Source organism: Aptenodytes forsteri, unplaced genomic scaffold, assembly GCF_000699145.1.
Source record: "Aptenodytes forsteri isolate BGI_AS27 unplaced genomic scaffold, ASM69914v1 Scaffold16, whole genome shotgun sequence".
Taxonomy (NCBI): domain Eukaryota; kingdom Metazoa; phylum Chordata; class Aves; order Sphenisciformes; family Spheniscidae; genus Aptenodytes; species Aptenodytes forsteri.
In genome coordinates, this window is record NW_008794753.1 from 11,499 (window position 1) to 29,221 (window position 17,723).

General features: G+C 45.1%; 2 protein-coding genes across 2 annotated transcripts in view; one reads left to right on the plus strand and one right to left on the minus strand.

Annotated features, from left to right (window-relative positions):
* MRPS16 (mitochondrial ribosomal protein S16) overlaps positions 1 to 322 on the plus strand; it is a 982-nt gene extending 660 nt beyond the window's left edge. Inside the window, exon 3 of the mRNA XM_009274203.2 lies at positions 275 to 322. Within this exon, the coding sequence (XP_009272478.1) occupies positions 275 to 322 (48 nt within the window). The remainder of the gene's footprint in view (positions 1 to 274) is intronic.
* Positions 323 to 4,013: 3,691 nt separating this feature from the next.
* Positions 4,014 to 17,723, minus strand: part of SLC45A1 (solute carrier family 45 member 1) — a 16,170-nt gene continuing 2,460 nt past the window's right edge. Inside the window, exons 2-10 of the mRNA XM_009274098.2 lie at positions 14,359 to 14,771; positions 13,222 to 13,314; positions 12,558 to 12,782; positions 10,768 to 11,507; positions 9,431 to 9,584; positions 8,108 to 8,284; positions 7,199 to 7,404; positions 6,682 to 7,132; positions 4,014 to 5,042 (exon numbers count right to left, since the gene is read on the minus strand). Of these exons, the coding sequence (XP_009272373.1) occupies positions 6,851 to 7,132; positions 7,199 to 7,404; positions 8,108 to 8,284; positions 9,431 to 9,584; positions 10,768 to 11,507; positions 12,558 to 12,782; positions 13,222 to 13,314; positions 14,359 to 14,771 (2,290 nt within the window). The 3' untranslated portion in view covers positions 4,014 to 5,042; positions 6,682 to 6,850. The remainder of the gene's footprint in view (positions 5,043 to 6,681; positions 7,133 to 7,198; positions 7,405 to 8,107; positions 8,285 to 9,430; positions 9,585 to 10,767; positions 11,508 to 12,557; positions 12,783 to 13,221; positions 13,315 to 14,358; positions 14,772 to 17,723) is intronic.

A 17,723-nucleotide genomic window follows, 5' to 3' on the forward strand; every position in this document is an offset into this window, starting at 1 on the left:
GGCTGCCGAGCGGCCCGGGACAGCGCCGGCCCGAGGATGGACGCGGCCCTGTCACCGCACCTGACCACATTAAAGTCTCATTTGCACACTCTACACTGTGCATGTGCTGCTCTCTCCACACTCCGCTCTGAAAAATTTACTATTGCAGCCAGATTTGGTGCAGCAAATATACACGGGTTTTTCCTACTATAATGTAGGTACGGAACCATTCCAGGAGGCACATATGGCTTTTCCCAAAGACATGTTACTAGCTCTGGCGTATTGCTTTCTGCAGCAATGGCATGACTACTGCCAGCTTCCATTTGCCTGCTGCACTCATTGAGCGTTTTGACTCCTGGCTCTGATTCACTACAATGCAACAGTCCAGCGGTCCAGGAGAGGCCTGGCGCAGACAAATGCAAATGGCACTGCAGCTGCGTTTCCGTTTAGTTTCTCCAGAGAGGTTGTGGGCTTATTCGTTCATTTACAAGCAGAAGGGAAAGATTTCAGTCTCGGGTAAAGAGGGAGTGGGGTTTGCATGAAGTGAGATACGAATCTTGCTACTCCATCACATATTTGACTCTATCCTGAGAAGCAAGAAACCCACTGAAGTCCCTCTCCTACCTTAGATGCGCCTCTTGCTTTTTGGGGTTTCCTTTGGCACAACTCTTACATGAGTCTACAAAGGTCAGGCAAAGACAAGTTTTCAGTTTTGCATCCCAATAAGGCTTGTAGCATAACCGCCCCAATAGAGGAAGAATAGACAAAACACTCTAAGAAAGGGGCTGCTTTTAACAAAATCACAATAATGAGGATGGGTGGGTTTATTTCTGCTTACGGATGAAAGATTACAGTAAATGATTAAAAAAACCTATTCTTTGAAGTGGATGAGGCTGTGAAAGGTGGTATTGTTTTTCTAATACCTCCCCCTTCTGCCATATATTTGGTATGTTTGGAGTCACCTTTTATATAAAATGGTGACTGTACTCTGGTACAGGGTTTCTAGGAAGGTCCTCTCTAGCTTACTCTAGATTTCCTTGCTTCAAAAGTAAAGGTTTGCATCTGCACTGTTCTTCCTATTGTAATATGAAGGTACCACACAGCTCTCCCTTTCTGGAGCTTTCTGCTTCAAACACAAGAAGGTAGGTCTGTAAGGTTTCTTTTGAGCCAGTTTCGTGGAGGCCTGGTTTTTTTTCCCTATTAAAAAAAAAATACTACTTCGTTATTAAATAAAGGATCCCACAATCATACACAAGGCAATAAAGCAAGTTGCTTTCACATCCTTTTGAATCCTAAAGTGCTATGGGGGTGCTCTGTAATGCAATAGGGTGAGTGACTATTAGCATCAGACACTACTGTTGCAAGACAAAGTAATAACAGCAGATAAATGAAGGACGTACCGAGAGGAGAGTCCAGCAGCGCTGAGGTCATGCTTTCCGCGGTGGCTCCTCAGCTTTCCTCTTGCCCTGCCTATTGTCTTAAGTCCCCTGCTAAGGCATCTGCTACACTGAGAAACAACATGCAACTGATTGGAGGGGACTTATGGAAAACAGTGTGTTTCTCCTCACCTAACTCCGTCTTTGTTGTCCATGCAAGTGGTGGGCCTGTTTTTTCTTGCGGACCAAACGAATGACTTTTTCAGGGTTCCTAAATTGTTGCATGTGCATCAGAAGAATAATAATTTATGCAACAATGCACAGCCTCTGGGCCACAGTAAACTCGGCCTGCCACAGAAGCAGTGGATTTTTCTGTGCAGATGCAGAGTACTGTGCACCAGTACAGGACAGCTCAAGCTTTAAAAAAAAAAGAAAAAAATTGGCAGACCGAGCTTATGAAGCATAATTCTCAGCTGCTGTGATGCTGTCAGCGGGTGAAGGCTGCGAACAAATTACAATGAGCAATTCTGTTATCTTGCAAATGGCGAGAGGTGCAGTGCTGGAAAAAGGGTATGGCTTAGGCCTCCTGGAGTTTGCTAGAGAAAACCAGTAGCAGTTAGCTATGAGCACTGAACGCCATTTATGCTTTGGGCTGAACCCGCCTTTCAAGAGATTAGTTGATACTTTCCTTTGGAGCCATGACGACCTGTTGCTTAAGGGGGCTGTAAATAGTAATGTAACATATAGGGATCTAGGTTCAAGAGTATGTGTTACTGTAGACGCTGTGCTAAATACTCTCTCTAGAGCAAGGCCTAGGGCAAAAGGAGCAAGAATTTTCCTTTCTTGGCAGGAAGAAGCTATTAAACTTCTTCAGCTATATTGTCACCTTCCCCTCTTCCCCCAAAAGTTGTGTGGGCTGAAAAAAATAACTGCATACAAGGAGCGAGCATAAGCCAGAAGCAGAGTGGAGTATCATCAGGCTGATGCACAGCAAAAGCTAGGCTTGAAGAAAGCTACAGATGAAGCTCGCATCTCTAGCGTAGCAATTCTTCATAACATTTGACAGCAATACTGTTAAATTCCTCATTGTTTAAGTAGCTCTCGTAAGCTTGGTTAGCACTATACTCACACAAACCAAAATCTTCATTTCTGCTCTGACGCTGTGATTTCCTCTGTTGGCTGTTCCATTGGCTATTGCAACAAAATTTGTTATCGTGTGTTCGAGAAAGCTATCACTGGATCCTAGAAAAAGCAAAAACAAAACAAACAAACAAAAAAGCTTACATACAGCTTATATACGTGGTGAATACTGCATCATCCCCATTGCAGACTGCTCCTCAGTCTGCAGACTGCTACTCCGTGCATAAGTCACATTTGAACTCATCTGATTAACGTTACTCATTGACCGCTTTCTTCCTGCTCCCGGTATACTTCTGTTTTCCATACACCAGGCAAGCTGATGAAGCAGTCTCCCCTTTGTTTACTGTTAACTATTAGCGCTATTTGGGTATTGGACTATGCTGTTGCCTTTCAGATCTAAAGTAAAACTCCTTGGCTACCACTGTGGGTGGGGACATTAGGCAGCAAGCTGCATACACCAAAAATTCTCATTATTCCATGCATTTACCATTTCTGCGTAGGATATATGAGAAAGAGAAAGCATGCTGGCAAGGCTTTTAACAGGAAGAACTCCTTGTACAGTGTAGAACACTGTCTTCCCAGAACCTTCAAACCTGTTAAGACACCATGGATGGCAATACCAAGAAAACTAAGGATTCTAGTAAAAGACCTCTAGTCTATCCCGGCACTGCTGCCCTACAGCTTTTGCTGTTGTCTTGGGTGTTGCAGCCTGAAATTTGCCACCCTAAATGCAGGCCCACTTTCACTAGCACCTTCCCTTCCACTGACCCTGCTACAGCAGCAGCAGCGTGGGGCAGAGGAACAGCAATGGAAAGTTGGTGCAGCCATTTCCTTAGTGAACATCAACAAAAACCTTCCCAGCAGAAAAGCTAGGCTAAATGAATCACGATGTCTTAACAACCAGACGTATGGAAAATGTCAATTTAGATAAATTAAACGGATGCTGCAGATCTCCCTTGGCATTTCAGCTCCAGTAGTCATAGAATTCTCAAGATGTTTATTGTACTTAATGCAATCCATTGGGTGTTGTTATGGTAATGGCAGCTAAGTCTCTCGCTAAGGCCGTCTTCTAGTCTGAGGGAGGGAGAACATACATGAAGAAAGCCACTTTTTACCGGAAGACAAATTCTTTTTTAAATAAAATTAAGTGCATCTCCTATAGAGTACAAGATGACTAACTACTTGTTAGTAGAAAATAAATTGTCTAGACAACTTTTTCCAAATAGTTCCCAATATAGCATTTCTTTTTTTATATATAGTCATGTGATTTTATTTTATTTGAGTCTTGAAAAGACTTATTTTCTTCATTCAAAGATACAGCAGAAATTCCAAAATCATTAGGTTGTCTTTTTTGAGAGACACGGCAGAGGTTGAGTCAACTGCAGACACGCTGAAATGGTTACAGCCAGCTTAATTACAAACATGAGACAATCGATTAGGTACTTTCTTTGTCCCTCTCCCCATTTTCCCTACTTCTGTACATGTGTTATAAATACATTTATGAACATCCACAAATAATTGCCATGAAGCAACCTTTAATGATAAGGACTTAATCAAAGTTAACCTTTAGGCACTGCTGAAGAGATTAAACTACAGCACGGCATAAAATCACTTTCCTGCCTAAACTCATGCATCTTACTTCTAAACAGCAGCTTGCAGATTTAGACACAATATTTGAAGCATTTTGATTCCAAAAGGTAAACATCACTTTGCAGCTCACAGTTCAATAGTAACCACATACAGTAATTTCTGTAAAACACAGAATGTATGACAAAGGAAGAGAATAAGCAAGTAAGCAATGCCTCTTTTTTAAGTTATTTCTATGGATTTGGTGTGACTTCCAACTCTGCATGATGGTGGCAGGCTCTGGGTTTTTTCCAGACACCACAATATTGCTCTAAGCCCCAAATTAACATACATCGATGTTGACTTAAAAGTACTATGTGTGTAAACACTACATAAATACATATGCAAAATAAAGTTCATATCCCATAAAATAGAAAATGTAATATATATTCTATTAGGCAATGCATACAGGCATAGCAATAGTTTTATAACTATATAAATGTATTTCATAAAATTATTTACAGATGGAAGCAGGAACAAACATTACCATCAAATACATTGATTTCATCAATTCTATGAGTCTTTTGAAGATCCTCACTTGCAACAAAATGATCTGCAACTCCAGCTACTTAGAAAAGGAAAGTGCTCATGATCCATTTAGTGCAATAATGCTGGCTACAAAACTTAAGAGGAGAAAACATTTTAAGAACTAGTACCGCATTAGCTAGTAGGACCAAAAAAAACCCCACATTTTTTACTTTAAAAGTTTGAAAAGGAAAGGAAGGAAATTAAGGTTACACAGTGGGCCAACAAGAAAAGAAAAATTCTCCAAAGTCAAGTCTTTAGATTGTCAGAAATCAGAAGCGCCAAATGTACAGTTTCTCATGCTATTTTGTTCCATCTTCATCCTGAACATTCTTGGAGACAGCTGTCCCATAATCAAGGAAATAGCACGTCACAGGTATTCCTGCAGATATGATACTACATAAGCCCAAAGAAAGAAAAGAAAGATGAATAGACTCATCAATGTGACAGTCCTTTACCTCTGAATGCTTGACTCCATAACTTCAGTAGTGTTCCTCCATTTAAATAAATACTGAGTAGCATGAAACTTGCTTCTCAAATTAAAAAAAGTAATACTCGGGGACAGACGATAAAGTAAACTCAGGGATGGATGATAAAAATGAGAGGTTCTTACAAGTTGTGCATTATGCTTTCAGCTATAGTAAGCCACAACAGCTAAAGATTACACAAGTTATTTCTTCTTGGTATCATAGATCAAGCATCAGAATAAAGTTAGGTTAACAGTCAAGTACAACTCATTCAAAAGGAGTGACGCCCCCAGAGAAAACCCTACTTCTGGACCTAAAGACCAGGTGAGCAAAAATAACCTCTACAGGGATGCCATGCACAGCACATGTAAACACCAAAATGCCCATCAGCCTTCATAAACCTTGGCTGCCTACCCAAATACGGAGGCAGGCTGACAGAAATCCTAGAAACAGTTTTATTTCTGTTTTCATCTTTGCTCTCAAGACTTAAAAGACTCCTGGGCTTAACTGGAACTTGTACAAGATCTCACACATTTACCACCTTCCAAAATCAGAATAATTAAGAATTCTCACAGATAATGAAACCCAAAGCCCTTTTACTAGTTTCAGTGAGATATGGAAGATGCAGCTCTATCTGACAAGTACTTAATCACTGATCCCCATGCAGATTTTAAAACGTCACAAGGTACAACTATGAAAAACAAGGACAATGTACTTAACATGGATTATTTTTCTGAAATTCTCAACTTAACTTTGAGAGTAAGCTTCTACCCAAAAGAAGCTGACCCAAGAAGACCCTTCTCCCCAAAGCTGGGTTACGGACAACTGCCCATCCTCCTGCTAAGTCATCACAAGCCCTCGTAGTCTTAGTTAAAAGCCTAATGTGGAAGGAAATACACATGTATTGGCAACCATCACTGTGGACCACAGCCAGAACCTACAGAGCAGGGTTTGGGAGCCAGGCCGCTGCGGTTTCACCCCACAGTGGCTTCTTGGAGCAGTTCTGCTGGTGGGAGCTCTGCGCACCCAGGAGCCCGGCCGTGGCACTTGACAAAGTACTTATGCCAGCCAAGCAAGACTAGTTGCTCTCAGCCCTTCCAGAGTTTTGAAAAGCACCCTCCAGAGCCAGGCCTACTGGGGGCAGAGGCCGGGACCCGCAGGTTGGCCCCGCCGCTCCTCAAGGCCTCATGGGAGTCACTGCTGCCCTTGGAGACGGAAGACCAGGCTGCTCTGCCTGGCTGTGAAATGGCACCTTCTGCCCACAAAGCTGGCGGAGCGCCACGGCCCCAGTGCTCCCACAGTGGCAGTGCCCGCAGCAGCGTGTGCAGCCCTGCAGCTTGCTGCCACCCAAGATTGTGGTTACCCTGCCTGGGCACCAGACTTCTGGGTCCCCTGCCTCAGGCCGGACAATGCCACTTGTCCCCCTGGGAATGATGGCACCGCGGGGCAGCTGCGGGAGTGGCCCCACACTGACATCACCGCTTCCTCTTGCTGTGGCCCTGGGGGCACAGATGAGCCTTTGCCACCTCAGGGGAAGGATAAGTGGGTGCTGGGTGCTGCCAACTCACCCCTCACTCTCCCACGGGCAGGGGAAAGCTCAGCGAAGCCAGTGCAGACCTTCTCACCATTTGCCATGCCCACTGCTGCCGTCCCTGGGGTGCATGAGCCCACCACGCCATGATGGGGAGGCCGAGGGCGACGCAATGAGGCAGCGGAGGCTGTGGCGGCTTCTCCCATTTATTCATTCCGTGCACGGGGCAAGAGCGGGCGCTGCTCCTCAGTGGGTGGCAGCTCCTCGGTGGCCGGCGACTCGTAGGTGACACAGAGGGAGGAGAAGAGACAGCCCAGGAAGGACACCAGGCTGGCGAAGTACATGGCACCGCTGGCGCTGCCCACAGCTGCCGTCAGCGGCCCCATGGCCAGGGCCACAAGGATCTGTGCCAGGAAGTACTGGCAGCTCAGCAGGGAGATGTCAACGCCCATCCCGCGCCGCGTGCCCTCCGCCTGCGAGCCTACAAACTGCGGGGGACACAGTGTAAGGGGGCGCCGCAGGAGCCCCTCTCCCCTCCCTGGCCCGGGGCTCACCTCACGGCTCTGGTAGTAGTCGCAGAGCAGGGAGTAGGGCAGCGTGCAGAGCGTGGCGAAGAGGATGCCGTAGGTAGCACACAGTGACAGCACCACATAGATGTTTCTGGAGAGCGTGGCCAGCCCTGTGCCCAGCCCGAAGGCCAAATATGCCACAAAGTACAGCGTCCGTGTGCTGAACCGCTCCTCCAGCTTCTCCAGCGCGGCTGCAAGACAATGACATGGCATTCGGGATGAACTGCAGCCCTCCCTGCTGCCAGCCGGTCAGCGGACCCAAGGGGTGCACCTTCAGGCCCTGCAGCCCAGCCATTAGGCAGCCACATCTCAGTGGTAACCATTATGCCTTTGAGTAACTGGTGGCTCGCACGTGAGCGCCAAGGACCCCTTCCAAATCCCACTGCCACAATGCAGCCTTGCTACCCTACCTGTGTGGAGAGCACAGCAGAGCTGAAGCCTGGCAGTGCCCCCTGTCCTGGAGGGGTAAATGGGAACTGCTGGGGGTGGGGAAGGGGGGGCGGACACAACACACACGACAAGGTGCTGGGGTGGTGTGTGACACCAGGGCGCTCTGCCGGGGGCACACGGGCACTGAGTGCTGCTACGACAGAATTGTGCCTATGGTGGCTGCATGTATTTCTGGATTCAACGTACATTGAAAATGCCACTTGTGAAAGAAACTATGTACTAACAGAGATGTGTTTTCACTGGACTGCTGACCTCATCTGCTGTCAGTGCAGGCCAAGCTAACTAGAAGAGATAATATGGTGAAAAAGAATACTCTGCTTCAGCACTCGTGCCATGTGGTAGGCTACGTGCAACATAAATGCCGGACTACTTGTTGCAGAAACACTGCTTAAGGAGCAGGTGCATCTTTCTCACAGCAGTGGCTAAGATGGCTGTACTAAGTACCTGAATAGAAGGCAGCACTGAATGCATAGATGCACATTCCCCAGCAGCCCATGGTGACCCCAGCGTTGTACTTCTGATACTCATCTGAGTTGTGAGGTGCTTTTGGATTCCCTTGAAACACTACCTCTCCCATGAAGTCGGTATAGAAGAGTAACATCCCCTCAAATGAAAGCCATCCTGAAAGAAGCCAGAAGTAACCTATTAGGATTGCAGAGTATCTGTTTCCCCTTGTAAACTTACATGGATGCTATTAGCTATATTACAAATCACAACCGAAGACAGGTTGCGCAACGTGAGTATTACATAACATTCAGCCACATTTATCTAGACTGCTGTTCCCCGTGCATTATGCTACAATGTTTGTCAAAGATGTTCAGGATTTTAAAGACCAAGATTTATCCTTTGAATTCTTAAGTGGAATCCTAGAGGCTGACTGCAGGCCACAGAATACTGGTTTAGCAAGACAGAAAAATACATTACAGCAGTCTGAGCTGCTTTCAGGTTTTGACAGAACACAACGCTTGGTTTCACAGCGTGGCTCATCATGTAGAAGTTTCAGGTTGCTGTTGTCCTCCCACACAGAACTGGAAGGAGTGCTTCTTATGTCATGGTTGCAGCCTCTAGAGCACCTCCGACACAGTTAAAAACTCCCACTCACAAACCGGCATCAGTGCCACTGATGCAGGCAATCTCTTAATTCTTTTCACAGCCAATTAATATTAACTACCTGTTACGTTCTGTCCAATTTTGTGTAAACTGGATTGCTTGCAAGCCCCTCCTAACCATCAGTCACACATCGGTAAGAGTAAAGGTAACAGTGCACTGGTTACAGGCACTCCTGCAGTGTCCGTACCTCTTCACGGCCTGTTCTGGGACCCCTATACACATGCTGTCAAAGGGAGGAAAGGGAATGCCGGTCTCAGGTGTAAGCAGGGAAATACAACTAATCTCATCTTTCTGCTCCGTAATGCCAGTTTCAGAGCATTAAAAAAAAAAAACAGAACAGGTTGATAGTTTCAAGTTCTTGGTTCAGTGGCGTTTCTCATCCCGGTGTAAACATCCCATTTAACGGATGCGCTGATTTAGGCTGTTGTTATTCCCTTTCTAGGAATGTAGGCTTTACTGTTTTGTTTTTGTTTTTTTTTTTCCTTTCTCAGTATTCTAAGAAACTAAATACCAGAAAGTACCTTATTGGTGAGTGTGTATGGAACAAATCACATCCTCTCTAGTTAGCAGCCATTGCAGCAATAGATAAAATATTCTAAAACATTCACCCGAGGTAGACTACTTCATGGTGAAAGCAAGATGGCACTTTCTGAATACCTAGGAAGTGGTTGATGCAGAGGTTACGAAGAGCCTTGGGCATCTGGCAGACGGTCGAACAAAGGAGCTTCATGGAGAGTGGTTGCTCAGAGGTCTCGCCTGATCCATTCAGCTCGCTCTCATACTTAACACCATTCAGCAAGATATTAGCAACCTGCACCATAAGAACTCCCAGGTCAACAAACACAGTAAGAAAAACCCCAACATCCTTTGAGCAAACCTATGCAATATTACACACCTATCTGATAATCTGAAAGTTAAACTCTGCTGCTGCAGTATGTTGACTTGGAGAGTAAGAACAGTGTATTTAGTGAAGCTGTAAGTTCAGCCTTGGAAGAAGTGTTAAATGGCAGCACTACGCTGCAGCCTGAAACAGTACTCTTCACTTGACTAGGGTGTTTGGCAACCACATCCAGATGCTAGCGTAGGGAAGGCATAAATTCCATTGCATTTAATAGGAGCTGTACCCACATTCAGGTGAATTTGGTTCTTGAAGTTTTAGAGACATCGAGGAAGAAGAGGCCGGTTTTAATCGAAACACATTCTCATTGCTTGCTAACCTTGATGCTCGATCTCTACGTGCACGGTATGTAAAATCCTGGCCCTAACAAAGTCTGCTCTCACAAACTGGGTCAAAGTACAGCAACAGCAACAAACAAACCAACCAAACCAAACCAAACCAAACAAAAAAAACCACCCACCCACCCCCCAAAAAAAACCAAACCAAAGCAAAAAAACCCCAAACAAAAAACAACCAACAGAGGACAGTTTACCTCATCCCGGATCATAAAAAAATGGGCCAGCATACAGAGGTCTCAGACATTCCAAGTTATCACCAACAGTGGGAGGTGAGGTCAGAGTCTTATCCCTGGGTAAGGGAAACCTCACCTCCCTGATGGAACCAGATGTAATGACTGCCATAAGGAGAAGCTCATGGGAGAATCCTATCCCTGGCCCTATCTTGCAGGTATTTCTGTGGAAAGGGAAGATACAGGCTCAATAAAAATGTGTCTTTTTCTGCTCTCACGTGGTAGCTCCCTGGGTGGTGAAGCAGAGCTAAAAATACCAACCTAACTTTCACACGTGGCCCAGTGAGAGCGGAACGCTCCCATTTCTGCCATCTTATCAAAGGCAGTTGCCAGTCATAATTCACATCCTACCCACTATTTTACCGATAAAGTCATAGCAGGTATGCTGTTCCCATAATGACTTTTATGAGCAAACTGTCACGAGCAGTGTTTAACGATGAATTTGTGCGCCACACGTTTAAAATTATATGAAGAGATTAAATGAATGCTCAGGTTTACATGGTCATATAATTGTTTTTCTGCCCTTACCTGTTGGCTGAAGGTTACATTTCTTCTTCTGCTATTTTCTGGACAGTGTCCTGTTACGATATCTGGAATGGCCAAGGTCTGAGGTCTTTTCAGGATCCCCGACGACTGTGGCTTTATCGCATCCAGTGAGCCCACCCTTAGCGCCTCGCCATCAGGCCCTGGCATTATGCTGCTTTCCCCTTGCTCCAGAACTCCATTTTCTCCTTGGTAACAGCCATCAGGCACCCGAGGAAAGCTGACACTGACAGGCTGCCTGGGCAAGCTAGCTGGAAGTGCTAAATAACTATTGTGCCCGCCTGTAAAACAGTCTATAAGCACACTGTCAATATTAGAAGTCCCAAATGATGATGCAAACTCATTAATTCCCATCAAGGAATTGTCTCTGCTGACAAAACTGCCATATTTGGGTGTGAGTGGGCTCAGAGGGGAAACAGGACTCGTAAAACTTGCATATAAGCGAGCTGAGTTATGAGAAGCAAAGTTTTCATTTACACCCTCCTCAAAGAAGAGAGGTGGAGAAGGAGGGAGAGGAAGACTTGGACTCTTCATCACCTTTTTCTTCCTGCTAAAGGACCTTAAGGGTCTTTCTGGAATGCTAATTAGAGTCAGCACAGTAGTGACAGTCAGTATAACTGAGGTGAAGACATAGATGACGCGAAGCTGCCCTCCCACAGCTTTTCCAAAACTGGTTTTATCCCAGTGTATTCCTCCAACAACATAACCAAAGCCACCTCCAAGACCTGGTGGAAAAACAGAGCTAAGATTATCTTCCCTAGCCAATCCTGGAAGTCCGTAGCAGCACAGCACCATTTGTCTAATGATTCGTCAGTAGAATCTGACGTGTTACTTCTGGTTTACTACTCAACCCCTTTTCAAATCAAATGCAGGAATAAACACAGTTATCTGCGCCACAAGGACAGTCTGGATGTACAAACATGGTACAGAAAGAGGGAGAAGGTCAGTGCTGTAAAAGTGATGATACAAATAACTAAAAATGGTAGTTCTTTCTTTGCCAAGAACAAACCATTTTACCTTCAGCTATTTCAGTCCGTAAAACAGAAGTGTCCACCAGCCTCGTGGCAAGGCTCTGCAATCAGTCAGCTAAGACTGTTTTCCTGAAAGTAAGTGAAAATCCATTTTCCTCACTCAGTTAGAGGAACGCAGATCTAACTGCATCCAAGACAGACCGAATCACTTCAGAAGTGTACCAAGCTCATTACCCAGCGAACAAAACTGCTACTGCATTACTACCGATGAACAGGGAAGTTCTGAGGGCACCAGATACCTCTCTCACTCCATTCACATGGTGAAAGCCTTATGACACTATCCTTTCTTTCTTACAAACACATTCAAGAGCGTGAAACAGTCTCCTGATGGAGAGGAAAACTAGGCTAGGGTAGTACAGCAATTGAAGACGGCAGCAATAAGGGATCATAGCGCCCAGTATGCACTTTCCCCTCCAACAGAGTGACTAAAAAAGGCATTTTCCACACCTGCAGGAAGCCAAACCTCCTCCCTCAAGGGATAATTTTGTTTCCATAGGTGTTATAAATGATGTGAGGGACCTTCAGATGAACAACCCAGGACTGTGTCTTGTTTGACTTTTGGTAGTTACAAAAGCCTTTTGCAGTGAGCAGAAGTTCGTTTTCGAAGTTAATTAGCACTACCTCTCCAGGTATTCATTTATTATGCTTATACAAGAAAAGATCAGTGATTTACACTCTGTTTTCTCACATCAGGGGTTGTTTACTTAGGGTTCACATCACCCAGGAAGGACCAAGAAAGCATACCTGCTAACAAAGCGTGGATGTTGAGGCCCCTGTCTTGATCCACTGGGCTGCATACATCCATCATGTAGGCATGACTGGGATTGTCTGCTGAATCTGCGCTGAAGTCCATGAGGACAACACCACAGACCGTAAGAATGATCCCCCATTTGTGGTTATTTGCAGCGTCAGACAAGGCACTCCCTATATCTTTGCCATTCAGCATAAGTGAGAGCCCAAGCAATGCTCCTGGAAATAAAACCAAATCAAAATCAATCGACTGCTTTTAAGCAAAAAAACCTGCATCGCTCCATGCTCTAAAAGCATTGTACTACCTGCACAGTCTTGTGGCAAGCACTATTGCTCTTGTTCAGATCACCACAGTCTGGGGAATAAGCATGGCTTATAGGATATACATAATCCTTATGTTAGTTTTGGCCAAAGAAAAACATTCTTGACCCTCAAAACATCATCTCTTCAGACTCTGACAAGAGAAGCTTTTATGTGTGGATCTCCAGCTGCCAAAGCATCACCTCGGCGCCACTCACCACCTTCTTCAGACCCACAATACCCAACACTTCAGAGGCATTTTGTTCAGCCTAGTGCCACAGGGGATGTCACAGAAGAGAGATGTGCAATGTTTCTACTTTGCAGGTGTTATTATGCCCATCATTTCTAAAAGACGCACCTACTGCTAAGACCAGAATGAAAGGTCTTCTCCTCCCAAATCTTGATGTGCATCTGTCACTCCAGGCCCCCAGCAAAGGCTGTAGCAAGAACCCTAGAAAAAAGGAATCACCAATAAATAGCATTTTTCTACAAGCCTGTTTCATGGGGGAGTTAAAATAGGTAGCTTAAAAGGCAGTTAAAGGCAGGACACCATGGCATAGTGATATCCTCAGTCAGTACTAGTCACCCAGGTGCACACACAGCGTACTTCCTGGCATTTCACAGGTCGGGGACTGAATAACGTAATGTGCTGCTGCTCACTGTCATGGCAGTTCACTCTGCATCGTTAATACAGCAGAATTTGCCATCAGGCGAAGAGTAAGAGTACAACAGTTTTACGTTCTAAAGGACTCTGTTCCTTACAAGCTATTTCATTTACCCCGTCTTAGATGGGAGATCCCCTGCAGAATTAGCTTGGAAGATAGCAGGAAGCAAACATGTGAGTTGGAAAAATGCCTGCATTAGTCTAGGCCAGCCTGTGAGTAGGAGCCTATCTACTCTCTTCTTCTGAAGCACATCTCGCAAGTACAAGAACACACGGAACAAAGTTTCCAAGTGGAAATAGCCCATCCTATGGTTCTTCCCATAGTAATGCATACGGTCCCAGCCCTGCCTCCATGCTAAGGCAAGTAATCCAATGGCCGTAACAGCAGTAGTCGACGGTCTTTCATCATTGGAACACCTCGTTTGTTTCAGAAAGTTAAATAGGAGAAGGCAGTCCCACTCTGTTTTTTTTAATACACCCTGGGAACTGTCTCTGTATGCTTTTTTTCATACGGACATAAATGGATACACTGATCTTCTTTTGCTGGTTTCTAAATATAGTAACGGAGTAACCAAAGCTTACCCTCGCACAAGATGTAAGAGGATGAGAAGCCATTAAAAGAACAGACATTTTGAACACACCAGGCCCATTTCAGGCAAGACACAGCAAGAATTATTCTCCATTCAGTTGTCTAAAATTATGGCTAGTGCTTCTTAACCTCGAGAGCACAAAGAATATGCTTGTGAACAGCTGAGGTAGAGAAAACAAAAACATATAACCCCCATGTAGTGGAAAAAACAAGAGGGAAGAAATAGTGTAAAGAAAAGTTACCTAATATAGGGCTGATGAACCACACCATTCCATACAGTTGGTCTGGAAGCCCCATCTGAAGCAGCACAGGGGTAACATAGGCTGTTTCCATGGCATAGCTGAACTCGAGCCCAAAGAGAATGCACCCATTAAACAGGAGTTCTAGGAAAGACCTCTGAGGCTGGAGATCCCCAAAGTCAATCAAATCAATAGGACATGGAGTATTTGGTGGTGGTGGCGGCGAAGGGCGGATGTGTTTTCTCCTTTTCGGATGTCTCTTGAAGTTATTGGCCCGATGACTTATGTGCCGCGTGACTGATCCAGAATAGCCTGGAACTTGTGACCTCCAGATTTCCTGAGAAGCCACGCTTGGTAAGAGTGCAGCATCACTGACAGGGGTTGTTGCAGATGGTGGAATCATCATGGGTAGGCGTCTGGAAGAAAAATAGCTCAGAATAAAATGGTTGAGTAAGAAAAACTTTACTTAATTTCATTTACTGAAGTTCAAGCCATTTCTCAACATTTCACATACTGAGTGCAGCCTTCATATTACCTACAACCTTTTCTCTCCATCTCTTGATACGAGGCATATATGTTTTATGGGCATGTCTCCTCCATCTTTGCACAAATGAGACACCTGAGATCCTATCTTGGTTACCTAGGTATTGCCTACCAACATTGGGGATTAAGATTGAAATATTTAAAACAATTAGTAGTCAGACACATCACACTTCCCAGGAGTTCCTGTAACAGCAATGGGTTTATGTTTAGCTGCAATTCATTCGAGCTAAAGTAAGATGAATCATGACCTCAGTCTAAGTTTACAATAAAGCAAAGCTGTGGCTTGGCTGCAGATCCAGACCCCTGCTGCAATGTGAAATCACCTTTCAGTACTGATCCTACCATTCCTGCTGCCTGTGCTGAGGCCAAGGCTTAATGCAAAACTTTTTTTTGCAATGAGTGAGCTTGGTTTTCTTCCTATTTATATTCCTGAATTCAGCAGAGACACTGTGTTGCAAGGACAGGGTCTGATTGTCTGCTTCCTGCTGGTTCTATTTCCATAAGACTTTACCGGAGCACCCAAAGAATGTGTTTTTGAAGTTCAGACTACACAAGTTGAACACCTGGATGAGGTCAGCTGACAACAAATATGCTTGGAACCAGATGTTGATACCATTTTTCAGTGCAGGAATTGGAAGTTTCAAACTAATTCCTGAGAAGAAGATACATACCCCACAAGCCACCCTCAGCACTTCTACTCCTCTCTCAGAGATTAATGGCATTCAAGTGCTGAATAGCCTCCTCGGGTCTCACCAGAATCACTCCTGTAGCCAAAGTGTACATACTGTGGTGGGTAAAACAGCCAAACAGGTTCCAAAATAGCATCTCAGGATAGATGCTGACAGATCTGCTGAATTAACGAACCACATGTGATTTCTTGCCTCTTGTTGCTAGAAATGGAAACAGCTCGTAAGTGAAATCTGGCCTTTTCTTTATGCTTTCTTGCCCACAGACCAAAGGCTGCTGCTGCACAAGGATAGTTCCACATCACCCCATGCCTCTTTAGGAAAACCCTCACAGCTGCACACTAGTAAGCAAAATAAATCTCTTACTTTTTTGTTTACAGTTCCCCCGGGGAAAAGACTCCCAGCTGTTCTGCTACTTTGGCTGTACAGAACTCCCACAAGTCTCCTGTTTTCTGCTGCTTCCTCCAGTGCATTTCACACACCTGTCTTTCTTCCTGTAGCCATCAGTCTACACAACGCCATTCTTTGCTGCATATCCCCAACTATTATCAAAAGCAGAATTCTGTAAAACCATGTTTACCATCATGCTGATGCAACAGTTGTTAAGCATGGTGGGATGATGCCCTACACAGAATGATCCCCAGCTCCACGCAAGCATCCAAAGAGAGACATTGCACAATACAAAATTGAATGCCAAGCACCTCACAAAAGACTGCAGTTGGGGTAACTTGACTGTATTTGGGGCCTGAGGGGGAGAAGGAAGGGTGGGAGAGAAAAGACATCTACTGAAATATTGCCAACATCGTACCACAGGTTTCATCAAGACTGCTCCTCTTCAGACCAAGATGCATACCACCTAAGAGAGAAGAAGAAGCAACTCGTAACTGTAACTACGCGCCTTGACAACCCCCATTTCACAAGGCACCAACAGCAGGATGCATTTTGTTGGGAAAGCTCATTAGACACAAAGTCCCCTAGATAGACCAACAGAAGGAGAAGCGTATGGAGACTTTGTGAAGATGCCTGCACTGGTGTTCCCCTTGACACTGTTTCCACAAATTACTGAAAACTTCTTATGACCTATGTCTTTCATAAGCAGAGTACTTACTTTGCAGGAGTACCTTTATCAGCCTTCAGGTGAAAGTAATTCCCTCATGATGAGAATTTGTTAAAAATTAGGAGACAGATGCCAGAAAAAAGATGTAACGAAAACCCAGTCAGATTCACGACAGATGCTCTAACGACCCTTTCACAGAAACATGACAATACAACTGTGCTAGCACTCCCCTTCACGACTGATACACCTCGCCATCTACACCCGGGGCGTTGACCTCCCTATATTCATCTATTAGTTTCATTTCATACCAGATCCTCCTTTATCTTCCTGCTCTGTACTGTACGTTACAAAGAGATTGTATCGTGAGTCGTAAGTGGCACTCTTACTTAAGAGACAGAAGGAAAGAACCCCTCTGCTTGGCTCAAAACTACGCATGGTGATCTGCAATTACTTGGAATGAAAAGCTATTATTGACAGCACATCAGCAGCCCAGCAGAAAGTCAGCGTAAAACTGTGAGCTGAGTTTATATTCCTCATCCCCCATTTTTCTCAACTTCTAAATCAATTGTTCATCAGAGGATGTCTTCAAAGGACCTCTTCAAAGGACTTAAGCCTGTCCTCAGCTGAATCTACCCTGTGATCACAACAGCTTCAAAGCAGGAAATCTCTCCTTCAACATGGAAAACAATTACGTGGCTGTTAGCTTTCACTGCCAATAGCTATTTGCAACTTTTGGCACTCGACGTTTGTTATGCCAACAGCTGCGCATCTCAATCTGCAGGGCCTTGGCAACGCTGGCTCTGCCGCCTGCTATCTGCACAGTCAAACGTGTGCACACAGCCAACATGTGTGGCAAGCAGGGACCGGCCATCACCGTTCCTCCTGGGCACCTCTACGCCGAAAATGAGGTTTTCCTTCTTTGGCAGAATCTGGTCCCCCTTTTTTCGTGGTGGGTACAGAGGGCTCCAAACACATCCCAGACATCAGAGTTCCGGGGAAAGGTCGACCCTGACCCGGCGCGAGGGCCGCCGCCTCCCAAACGTTCGCGTCAGCCGAGAAGGAGCCGCGCTGCGTGCGCTGCG